Genomic DNA, 12,150 nt, shown 5'->3' on the forward strand with positions numbered 1-12,150 from the left:
ATCAGGTGACCTCCTGGCCCAGGAAAGGGACAAAGCCCAGAGGAAGAGGGGCTGGAGGGAGTTTCAGTTTGGGGCTGGCTGGAGACATGGAGTGAAGGGCAGACGTGGTTGTCTGGTTCCCTGCCCCCCAAAATGGACCCAACTGAGGGGTCTGGTTCTCTGCACCTGCAAGCTCTGTGTTAGACCACGTTCCTGTCGTCTAATAAACCTCTGTTTTACTGGCTGGCTGAGAGTCCTGCGGAAAAGGACCTAGGGGTTACAGTGGACGAGAAGTTGAATATGAGTCAACAGTGTGCCCTTGTTGCCAAGAAGGCCAATGGCATTTTGGGATGTATAAGTAGGGGCATTGCCAGCAGATCGAGGGACGTGATCGTCCTCCTCTATTCGACATTGGTGAGGCCTCATCTGGAGTACTGTGTCCAGTTTTGGGCCCCCCACTACAAGAAGGATGTGGAAAAACTGGAGAGAGTCCAGCGAAGGGCAACAAAAATGATTAGGGGTCTGGAACACATGACTTATGAGGAGAGGCTGAGGGAACTGGGATTGTTTAGTCTGCAGAAGAGAAGAATGAGAGGGGATTTGATAGCTGCTTTCAACTACCTGAGAGGTGGTTCCAAAGAGGATGGTTCTAGACTATTCTCAGTGATAGCAGATGACAGAACAATGAGTAATGGTCTCAAGTTGCAGCGAGGGAGGTTTAGGTTGGATATTAGGAAAATCTTTTTCACTAGGAGGGTGGTGAAACACTGGAATGTGTTACCTAGGGAGGTGGTGGAATCTCCTTCCTTAGAAGTTTTTAAGGTCAGGCTTCACAAAGCCCTGGCTGGGATGATTTAATTGGGGTTGGTCCAGCTTTGAGCAGGGGGTTGGACTAGATGACCTCCTGAGGTCCCTTCCAACCCTGATATTCTAGGATTCTATGATTCTACAGTGCCACAAGGACTCCTCATTTTTTTTAGAAATTAAAAGGTACAGCGCCAAAAGTGAAATCCCTCCAAGCTGCATGGAAACTTTTTAAAGACAGTATAATAGAGGCTCAACTTAAATGTATATCGCAAATTAAAAAACACAGTACGAGAACCAAAAAAGTGCCACCGTGGCTAAACAAAGTAAAAGAAGCAATGAGAAGTAAAAAGGCATCCTTTAAGAAGTGGAAGTTAAATCCTAGTGAGGAAAATAGAAAGGAGCATAAACTCTGGCAAATGAAATGTAAAAATATAATTAGGAAGGCCAAAAAAGAATTTGAAGAACAGCTAGTCAAAGACTCAGAAAGTAATAGCAAAAAAATTTTTAAGTACATTAGAAGCAGGAAGCCTGCTAAACAACCCATGGGGCCACTGGACGATCAAGGTGCTAAAGGAACACTCAAAGACAATAAAGCCATTGTGGAGAACCTAAATGAATTCTTTGCCTTGGTCTTCATGGCTGAGGATGTGAGGGAGATTCCCAAACCTGAGCCATTCTTTTTAGGTGACAAATCTGAGGAACTGTCCCAGATTGAGGTGTCATTAGAGGAGGGTCTGGAACAAATTGATAAACTAAACAGAAATAAGTCACCAGGACCAGATGGTATCACCCAAGAGTTCTGAAGGAACTCAAATGAGAAATTGCAGGGCTACTAACTGCCATCCGTAACCTATCATTGAAATCAGTTTCTGTACCAAATGACTGGAGGAGAGCTAATGTGACACCAATTTTTAAAAAGGTGATTCCAGCAATTACAGGCCAATAGGCCTGACTTCAGTACCTGGCAACCTGGTTGAAACTATAGTAAAAAACAAAACTGTCAGACACAGATGAATGTTCTCTCCACAGGTACCCTTGCGGAGAGTGGACCAGATGATATGTCTGGGGGGAGAAAGCAGAAGGAGACTCCGCTGGTTGGAAGGCATGAGATGCACTGTCCTGAGATGGGGGGTTCCACGACCGCCACTTCCAAGAGAAGGAGGCGGGTGGTGGTGGTCGGGGACTCTCTACTCCGGGGGACTGAGTCATCTATCTGCTGCCCTGACCGGGAAAACAGAGAAGTCTGCTGCTTGCCAGGGGCTAAGATTCGCGATGTGATGGAGAGACTGCCGAGACTCATCAAGCCCTCGGATCGCTACCCCTTCCTGCTTCTCCACGTGGGCACCAATGATACTGCCAAGAATGACCTTGAGCGGATCACTGCGGACTACGTGGCTCTGGGAAGAAGGATAAAGGAGTTTGAGGTGCAAGAGGTGTTCTCGTCCATCCTCCCCGTGGAAGGAAAAGGCCTGGGTAGGGACCGTCGAATCGTGGAAGTCAACGAATGGCTACGCAGGTGGTGTCGGAGAGAAGGCTTTGGATTGTTTGACCATGGGATGGTGTTCCATGAAGGAGGAGCGCTGGGCAGAGACGGGCTCCACCTTACGAAGAGAGGGAAGAGCATCTTTGTGAGCAGGCTGGCTAACCTAGTGAGGAGGGCTTTAAACTAGGTTCATCGGGGGAAGGAGACCAAAGCCCTGAGGTAAGTGGGATACCGGGAGGAAGCACAGGCAGGAATGTCTGTGAGGGGAGGGCTCCTGCCTCATACTGAGAATGAGGGGCGATCAGCAGGTTATCTCAAGTGCTTATATACAAATGCACAAAGCCTTGGAAACAAGCAGGGAGAACTGGAGGTCCTGGTGACGTCAAGGAATTATGACGTGCTTGGAATAACAGAGACTTGGTGGGATAACTCACATGACTGGAGTACTGTCATGGATGGTTATAAACTGTTCAGGAAGGACAGGCAGGGCAGAAAAGGTGGGGGAGTCGCACTGTATGTAAGGGAGCAGTATGATTGCTCAGAGCTCCGGTACGAAACTGCAGAAAAACCTGAGTGTCTCTGGATTAAGTTTAGAAGTGTGAGCAACAAGAGTGATGTAGTGGTGGGAGTCTGCTATAGACCACCGGACCAGGGGGATGAGGTGGATGAGGCTTTCTTCCGGCAGCTCGCGGAAGCACGCCCTGGTTCTCATGGGTGACTTTAATTTTCCTGATATCTGCTGGGAGAGCAATACAGCGGTGCATAGACAATCCAGGAAGTTTTTGGAAAATGTAGGGGACAATTTCCTGGTGCAAGTGCTAGAGGAGCCAACTGGGGGGGGGAGCTTTTCTTGACCTGCTGCTCACAAACCGGGAAGAATTAGTAGGGGAAGCAAAAGTGGATGGGAATCTGGGAGGCAGTGACCATGAGTTGGTTGAGTTCAGGATCCTGACATAGGGAAGAAAGGTAAGCAGCAGGATACGGACCCTGGACTTCAGGAAAGCAGACTTCGACTCCCTCAGGGAACGGATGGGTAGGATCCCCTGGGGGACTAACATGAAGGGGAAAGGAGTCCAGGAGAGCTGGCTGTATTTCAAGGAATCCCTGTTGAGGTTACAGGGACAAACCATCCCGATGTGTCGAAAGAATAGTAAATATGGCAGGCGACCAGCTTGGCTTAACGGTGAAATCCTAGCGGATCTTAAGCATAAAAAAGAAGCTTATAAGAAGTGGAAGGTTGGACATATGACCAGGGAGGAGTATAAAAATATTGCTCGGGCATGTAGGAATGAAATTAGGAGGGCCAAATCGCACCTGGAGCTGCAGCTAGCGAGAGATGTTAAGAGTAACAAGAAGGGTTTCTTCAGGTATGTCGGCAACAAGAAGAAAGCCAAGGAAAGTGTGGGCCCCTTAATGAATGAGAGAGGCAACCTAGTGACAGAGGATGTGGAAAAAGCTAATGTACTCAATGCTTTTTTTGCCTCTGTCTTCACGAACAAGGTCAGCTCTCAGACTGCTGCGCTGGGCATCACAACATGGGGAATCGATGGCCAGCCCTCTGTGGAGAAAGAGGTGGTTAGGGACTATTTAGAAAAGCTGGACGTGCACAAGTCCATGGGGCCGGACGAGTTGCATCCGAGAGTGCTAAAGGAACTGGCGGCTGTGATTGCAGAGCCATTGGCCATTATCTTTGAAAACTTGTGGCGAACGGGGGAAGTCCCGGATGACTGGAAAAAGACTAGTTTCAGAGTAACAGCCGTGTTAGTCTGTATTCGCAAAAAGAAATGGAGTACTTGTGGCACCTTAGAGACTAACCAATTTATTTGAGCATGAGCTTTGTCACTTTGGATGGGCTATCACCAGCAGGAGAGTGAATTTGTGTGGGGGGGTGGAGGGTGAGAAAACCTAGATTTGTGCTGGAAATGGCCTAACCTGACGATTACTTTAGATAAGCTATTACCAGCAGGACAGTGGGGTGGGAGGAGGTATTGTTTCATATTCTCTGTGTATATATAAAGTCTGCTGCAGTTTCCACAGTATGCATCTGATGAAGTGAGCTGTAGCTCACGAAAGCTCATGCTCAAATAAATTGGTTAGTCTCTAAGGTGCCACAAGTACTCCATTTCTTTTTGGAAAAAGACTAATGTAGTGCCAATCTTTAAAAAAGGGTAGAAGGAGGATCCTGGGAACTACAGGCCAGTCAGCCTCACCTCAGTCCCCGGAAAAATCATGGAGCAGGTCCTCAAAGAATCAATCCTGAAGCACTTACATGAGAGGAAAGTGATCAGGAACAGTCAGCATGGATTCACCAAGGGAAGGTCATGTCTGACTAATCTAATCGCCTTCTATGATGAGATTACTGGTTCTGTGGATGAAGGGAAAGCAGTGGATGTATTGTATCTTGACTTTAGCAGAGCTTTTGACACTGTCTCCCACATAATGACAGGTTTCAGAGTAACAGCCGTGTTAGTCTGTATTCGCAAAAAGAAAAGGAGTACTTGTGGCATCTTAAAGACTAACCAATTTATTTGAGCATGAGCTTTCGTGAGCTACAGCTCACTTCATCGGATGCATACTGTGGAAACTGCAGCAACCTATATACACAAACAGAGAATTTGAAACAATACCTCCTCCCACCCCACTGTCCTGCTGGTAATAGCTTATCTAAAGTGATCATCAGGTTGGGCCATTTCCAGCACAAATCCAGGTTTGTGCTGGAAATGGCCCAACCTGATGATCACTTTAGATAAGCTATTACCAGCAGGACAGTGTGGTGGGAGGAGGTATTGTTTCATATTCTCTGTGTGTATATAAAGTCTGCTGCAGTTTCCACGGTATGCATCCGATGAAGTGAGCTGTAGCTCACGAAAGCTCATGCTCAAATAAATTGGTTAGTCTCTAAGGTGCCACAAGTACTCCTTTTCTTTTTGTCTCCCACAGTATTCTTGTCAGCAAGTTAAAGAAGTACGGGCTGGATGAATGCACTATAAGGTGGGTAGAAAGTTGGCTAGATTGTCGGGCTGAACGGGTAGTGATCAATGGCTCCATGCCTAGTTGGCAGCCGGTGTCAAGTGGAGTGCCTCAGGGGTCGGTCCTGGGGCCGGTTTTGTTCAATATTTTCATAAATGATCTGGAGGATGGTGTGGGTTGCACTCTTGCGGATGATACTAAACTGGGAGGAGTGGTAGATATGCTGGAGGGCAGGGATAGGATACAGAGGGACCTAGACAAATTGGAGGATTGGGCCAAAAGAAATCTGATGAGGTTCAATAAGGATAAGTGCAGGGTCCTGCACTTAGGACGGAAGAACCCAATGCACAGCTACAGACTAGGGACCGAATGGCTAGGCAGCAGTTCTGCGGAAAAGGACGTAGGGGTGACAGTGGACGAGAAGCTGGATATGAGCCAGCAGTGTGCCCTTGTTGCCAAGAAGGCCAATGGCATTTTGGGATGTATAAGTAGGGGCATTGCCAGCAGATCGAGGGACGTGATCGTTCCCCTCTATTCGACATTGGTGAGGCCTCATCTGGAGTACTGTGTCCAGTTTTGGGCCCCCCACTACAAGAAGGATGTGGAAAAACTGGAGAGAGTCCAGCGAAGGGCAACAAAAATGATTAGGGGTCTGGAACACATGACTTATGAGGAGAGGCTGAGGGAACTGGGATTGTTTAGTCTGCAGAAGAGAAGAATGAGGGGGGATTTGATAGCTGCTTTCAACTACCTGAGAGGTGGTTCCAAAGAGGATGGTTCTAGACTATTCTCAGTGATAGCAGATGACAGAACAAGGAGTAATGGTCTCAAGTTGCAGTGGGGGAGGTTTAGGTTGGATATTAGGAAAAACTTTTTCACTAGGAGGGTGGTGAAACACTGGAATGTGTTGCCTAGGGAGGTGGTGGAATCTCCTTCCTTAGAAGTTTTTAAGGTCAGGCTTGACAAAGCCCTGGCTGGGATGATTTAATTGGGGATGGGTCCTGCTTTTGAGCAGGGGGTTGGACTAGATGACCTCCTGAGGTCCCTTCCAACCCTGATATTCTATGATTCTATGAATATAATTTGTTGGGGAAGAGTCAACATGTTTTTTTGTAAAGGGAAATCATGCCTCACCAATCTACTAGAATTCTTTGAGGGGGTCAACAAGCATGTGGACAAGGGGGATCCAGTGGATACAGTGTACTTAGATTTTCAGAAAGCCTTTGACAAGGTCCCTCACAAAAGGCTCTTAAGCAAAGTAAGCAGTCATGGAATAAGAGGGATAGTCCTCTTATGGATTGGTAACAGGTTAAAAGATAGGAAACAATGGGTAGGAATAAATGGTCAGTTTTCAGAATGGAGAGGTAAATAATGGTGTCCCCTAGGGGTCTGCACTGGGACCAGTCCTATTCAAGATATTCATAAACGATCTGGAAAAAGGGGTAAACAGTGAGGTGGCAAAATATGCAGATGATACAAAACTACTCAAGATAGTTAAGTCCCAGGCAGACTGTGAAGAGCTACAAAAGGATCTCTCAAAACTGGGTGACTAGGCAACAAAATCGCAGACGAAATTCAATGTTGATACATGCAAAGTAAAGCACATTGGAAAACATAAGCCCACTATAAACATAAAATGATGGGGTCCAAATGTTACCACTCAAGAAAGATCTTAGAGTCGTTGTGGGGAGTTCTCTGAAAACATCCACTCAATGTGCAGCGGCCGTCAAAAAGTGAACAGAATGTTGGGAATCATTAGGAAAGGGATAGATAAGACAGAAAATATCATGTTGCCTCTGTATAAATCTATGGTGCGCACACGTCTTGAATATTGTGTGCAGATGTGGTCGCCCCATCTCAAAAAAGATATATTGGAATTGGAAAAGGTTCAGAAAAGGGCAACAAAAATTATTAGGGGTATGGAACGATTAGAGGAGAGATTAATAAGACTTGGACTTTTCAGCTTGGAAAAGCGACGACTAAGGGGAGATATGATTGAGGTCTATAAAATCATGACTGGGTGGAGAAAGTAAATAAGGAAGTGTTGTTTACTACTTCTCATAACACAAGAACTAGGGGTCACCAAATGAAATTAATAGGCAGAATCTTTAAAACACACAAAAGGAAGTATTTCTTCAAACAACCCACTGTCAACCTGTGGAACTCCTTGCCAGAGGATGTTGTAACGGCCAAGGGTATAACAGGGGGTCAAAAAAGAACTAGATAAGTTCATGGAGGATAGGTCCACCAATAACTATTAGCCAGGACGGGCAGGAATGGCGTCCATAGCCTCTGTCTGCCAGAAGCTGGGAATGGGCGACAGGAGATGGATCACTTGATGATTCCCTGTTCTGTTCATTCCCTCTGGGGCACCTGGCCCTGGCCACTATTGGAAGACAGGACTCTGGGCTAGATGGACCTTTGGTCTGACCCAGTCTGGCCGTTCTTAGGTTCTTATGAGGGGGACCTGATTTAGTGTTATCCCCAAAACACAATTCATCTGACTGACCGTGGACATTTAACAAGTCTCTCAATGGGGTGGGCTGAGCAGGAGCGTTGGGCTGGGCTGTTCTCTGGTTTGTGGAACTAATATGAGTGTTTTTAGGTGGCGGGTGCAGGGCCAAGGCGGGCCCCTGGTGCTGGGGGCAGGCCAGGGTTGGCTGGCGGGGAACAAGGCCAGGGTAGTGCCGTCAGCGTGGGATTGCTGGGGTCAGGTGAGAGAGAGGCTGTGGCTCACTGGGGGGCGGGGGGGCATTAGCCTTCAGAAGTGTCAGTCCCAGCCTTGCCCTAGGCAGCACAGCGGGAATTCCCAGCTCCAGGAGAGAACAGGGCCTTTGTTCCACCTGCTGCCAGGTACAGCTCCCCTGGGAGAGGAGCAGGCTGGAGAAGGAGCTGGAGTTAACCCTTTCCATGCACAGGGCTGGGCATGGTGCTAGACTGCCTGGGGACCCTCCAGCGTGAAGGGGAGAACCTGGAACCCAGCACCATTCCCTGGGGGTGCAGCAAGTCCTTTGTGACCCAGGTGTCTTTCTGCTTCCGCCCCACCCCCCGACCCCGGGAGGGGAGCAGGGGATGGGCAGGTGACTCAGGCCTGGTTTACACTAGGAAATCAGGTCGGTTTAATTCCACCACTGCGGGGTGGGGAAATCCCCAAGCGGTGTAATTCAGCCAACCTGAGTCCCCGGGTGGCCAGTCCTGGGTGATGGAAGAACTCGGCCGTGGAGCCGGCTGCTGCCTCCTGGGAGGTGGATTAACTGCACCCACAGGAGAGCCCCTCCTTCCCCACGGGGCAGGCAGTGCCACACTGAGGCACTGCAGCATCCTAAGGTGGACCAGGCCTCGGTGCCCCGCATGCCGGCAGACGGCTGCTCCCATCCCAGAGCACGCACAGGGTTGGGGAGACTCCTGGGCTAAGGAGTGTGCCCTGTAAGCAGCCTCAGCCTCCCCTCACAGAGCCCAGACACCCGGCCTGGCTTGGCCACCCATGGACCCGCCTCAAGGTGAGGCTGCAGAGGCAGGCAGCCCCCAGCAGCAGCCCCCCGGCATGTGGGGAGCAGCAGCAGTCAGACGCTAGGTGCCCACGGCCCAGCTGGGAGCTAGAGGAGCCTGCGGAGGCCCGTGGTCGGGGACCCACGGGCACTTCCTGGGGCACATACTTTTGCTAATAGGGATGGGAAGTGGGGGGGAGCAGAGGGCTCTGCCGATGACCCTGCACCCCCCGGCCCCACGGGGCTGGCCGACACTCAGAGGGATATGAGGATGCTCTGCAGCCGGGCACAGGGTGGGCATGGACTCCTCATCTGTGGGGCCACAAGCGGCACTGGAAAGACTTACCAGGGATGCAGGGCAGGAACCCAGGCTGGGGCATTGCCATAGTCTCCCTGCAGCCCTTTCCCTCCCCAGAGCCTGCCAGCTGGGGGTGGATTTCTCAGCATGACCCAGCATGACTCGCAGGCAGGACTCAGCTCTGAGCCACCCATGGGCCCTCCAGCCACAACCAGTCCAGGCATGGCTTCCCCAGGAGCTGTGCTGGGTGGGGCATGCACCCCATGGGATTGGTTTCCACCAGTCTGATTCGCTCAGCAAGCCCCATGCCCCAGGGGGTGGTGCCCTGTGCTGCCATGCAGGGACCTGGGTGCAGAGCCAGGCCTGGGGCTCCAGAGGGGCGGTACCCTGTGCTGCCATGCGGGGAGCTGGGGTGGGGGGGGTGCACAGCCAGACCTGGGCCCCCCACTGGGGCCCAGGTTTCAGTCCTAGATCTCGCCCCTGCGGCTGGGGATGCTGGGCCCAGCACCGTGCCGCTTGCAGCTTGCTCTGCGCTCCCTGAGTCTGCAGCGGCTCAGTGCCCCTGTGTGACACCGACAAGCCAGGAACCCCACCAGCCAGAGCCCACCCCCAGGGGCCCCCTAAGAACCCTGCCCCCAGAGTCACTGACCAGGCCTGGCAGAGAGGGGTTGGGTTTGAAATCCCACACATCCCAGAGAGAGATGGGAGGCCTGGCCCAGCTCAGCCTGACTCCAGCAGAGAGAAGTGGCTTGCCCAGGGTCACACAGCCAGGCAAAGGAAGGGCCAGGAGGAGAACCCAAAAGTCCTGACTCCCAGTCCCACCCTCTCCTTGTTATAGGACTATAACAGGGTTTAAAAAAGAACTGGATAAATTCATGGAGGTTAAGTCCATGAAAGGCTATGAGCCAGGATGGGTAAGGAAGGGTGTCCCTGGCCTCTGTTTGTGGAGATGGATGGCAGGAGAGAGATCACTAGGTCATGACCTGTTAGGTTCACTCCCTCTGGGGCACCTGGCCCTGGCCACTGGCGGCGGACAGGACACTGGGCTGGATGGACCCTTGGTCTGACCCACTCTGGTCGCTGTTATGTTCTCCCTCCTAGCACCCCTCAAGCGGCCGCTCGGCTTCACCTCTCACCGTGTCAGAAGGGCACCGTCGGCACCCCGCCCCGCAGGAGGCAGAGCGCCGTGCCTGGGGGGCAGCCACCTCCCCCCAGCTGCCAACAGGGGGCACTGCCATCACGGCAGCACAGCCGACCCCCAGCGGGGACCCCACACGGCAAGCCAGTGACACCCCTCGCCGGGGGGCCAGCCCCCTGCCAATCCCCGGCTGGCTTCTTGCCCAGTTAGAGCAAGTTAAACGGCCTCGAAGTCAGCAAGAAACCCAGTTTTCCGGTCCCATGGCCAGCGGCCACCGGGGCATGGCCTCAGCAGGTCTGGCTTGGCCAGCGGGTGGGTGGGGCTCTGGAGGGGGCGCGGGGTGGGGGCTCTGGAGGGGGCGCTCTGCTCTCCCCTCCCCGTCAGCGCTGACCCCAATGCTCCAGCGAGGCGCTGCAGGGTGGGGGGTCAGCAGGGGGAGCACCTCAGTCTCTCCACGCGTGGCAGGGTGCAAGGCCACTCGCTCAGACTGGAGAGGGTGGACGAGGGGCTCCTGGGCCTCGGATGGAAAGAGGAGGGTCAGGTGGGGGGGAATCTATCCCCCCACTTTAAGCGGTGCTCTGCAGACCCAGCTGACCCCAGCAACCCAGACTGTGGGGCAGGCATGGGGAGCTCCGTAGGGGGCGCTCTCCCCTGGCAGTGCTGACCCCAATGCTCAGCGCTGCACTAGGGGGCTGTGGGGCAGGGACAGGGGGCTCTCTAGGGGGCGCTCTCCCCTGGCAGTGCTGACCCCAATGCTCAGCGCTGCACTAGGGGGCTGTGGGGCAGGGACAGGGGGCTCTCTAGGGGGCGCTCTCCCCTGGCAGTGCTGACCCCAATGCTCAGCGCTGCACTAAGGGGCTATGGGGCCACAACAACGTCTGTTTGGGGAGCCCCAAAAGCCCAGGGAGGGTCCCTCAAACTTCCCGGCCCCAGAGCTGCCCAGGCCGGCAGCGGCAGCCCCCGGGCCGGAGCGTGGCGCCGACGCCGGTGAGAGCTGGAGACCGGGGGAGGAGGAGGCGGAGACGGGCGAGGCGCAGGGAGAAGCGGGGGACCCCGGCGCCCCCCGGGTGTTGGAGGCAGCGCGGGTTCGGGGCTGGCGGGGGCTTGCGGCGGTGCATGGCGGGCGGGGGCGATTCCTACCTGGGGGGTGTCCCCGAGGAGGCTGAGCCTGAAGCGGCCCCTCCGGATCTCCATCTCCAGGGCTGAGCCCCGCGCCACGGTCACTCGGCTCCGGTGGTTCCGGCAGAACATCCTGGCGCAGCCGGGACCGGCCCGGTCCAAATCTCTGGGGGATCGGAGCCGCCGCGGTCTGGGTTGCAACCCACAGCGGGTGGGCGAACGGGGAGCCTACGGTCCCGGTTCCGATCGTGCTACCCCGGCCCGGTCCCCACTGGTTCGGTTCCGAGCTCACTGCCCCGGGCCGGACCTGCGCGCTCAGTCCCAGGTCCACTCCCGATTCCCAAGGGAAAGTTCACTCTCGGCTCAAAACTTCGAGTCAAACTCCGCCCCTCCGCCCCCGGGCGGCACCTGGCGGGGGCGGGCAGCGCTGCAGCCCCGAACCGAACCGAACCGGGCGGCACCTGGCGGGGGCGGGCAGCGCTGCAGCCCCGAACCGAACCGAACCGGGCGGCACCTGGCGGGGGCGGGCAGCGCTGCAGCCCCGAACCGAACCGAACCGAACCGGGCGGCACCTGGCGGGGGCGGGCAGCGCTGCAGCCCCGAACCGAACCGAACCGGGCGGCACCTGGCGGGGGCGGGCAGCGCTGCAGCCCCGAACCGAACCGAACCGAACCGGGCGGCACCTGGCGGGGGCGGGCGGCGCTGCAGCCCCGAACCGAACCGAACCGGGCGGCACCTGGCGGGGGCGGGCAGCGCTGCAGCCCCGCACACGTGGATATCAAGGAGCAGGCTGCTTTGATAAGGAACCATCCAGGCCTCCCCAGGCGGGCACAGAGAGAATCATGAAGCCAGCTGGTGTGGCTGGCCC

General features: G+C 54.1%; 1 protein-coding gene across 1 annotated transcript in view; it reads right to left on the reverse strand.

The window, feature by feature from the left end:
* Nucleotides 1-11,414, reverse strand: part of RTKN (rhotekin) — a 31,741-nt gene extending 20,327 nt beyond the window's left edge. The window contains exon 1 of the mRNA XM_077814734.1: nucleotides 11,304-11,414. Within this exon, the coding sequence (XP_077670860.1) occupies nucleotides 11,304-11,414 (111 nt within the window). The remainder of the gene's footprint in view (nucleotides 1-11,303) is intronic.
* Nucleotides 11,415-12,150: the final 736 nt, after the last annotated feature.

Source organism: Eretmochelys imbricata, chromosome 4 (genome assembly GCF_965152235.1).
Source record: "Eretmochelys imbricata isolate rEreImb1 chromosome 4, rEreImb1.hap1, whole genome shotgun sequence".
NCBI classification, from domain to species: Eukaryota; Metazoa; Chordata; order Testudines; family Cheloniidae; genus Eretmochelys; species Eretmochelys imbricata.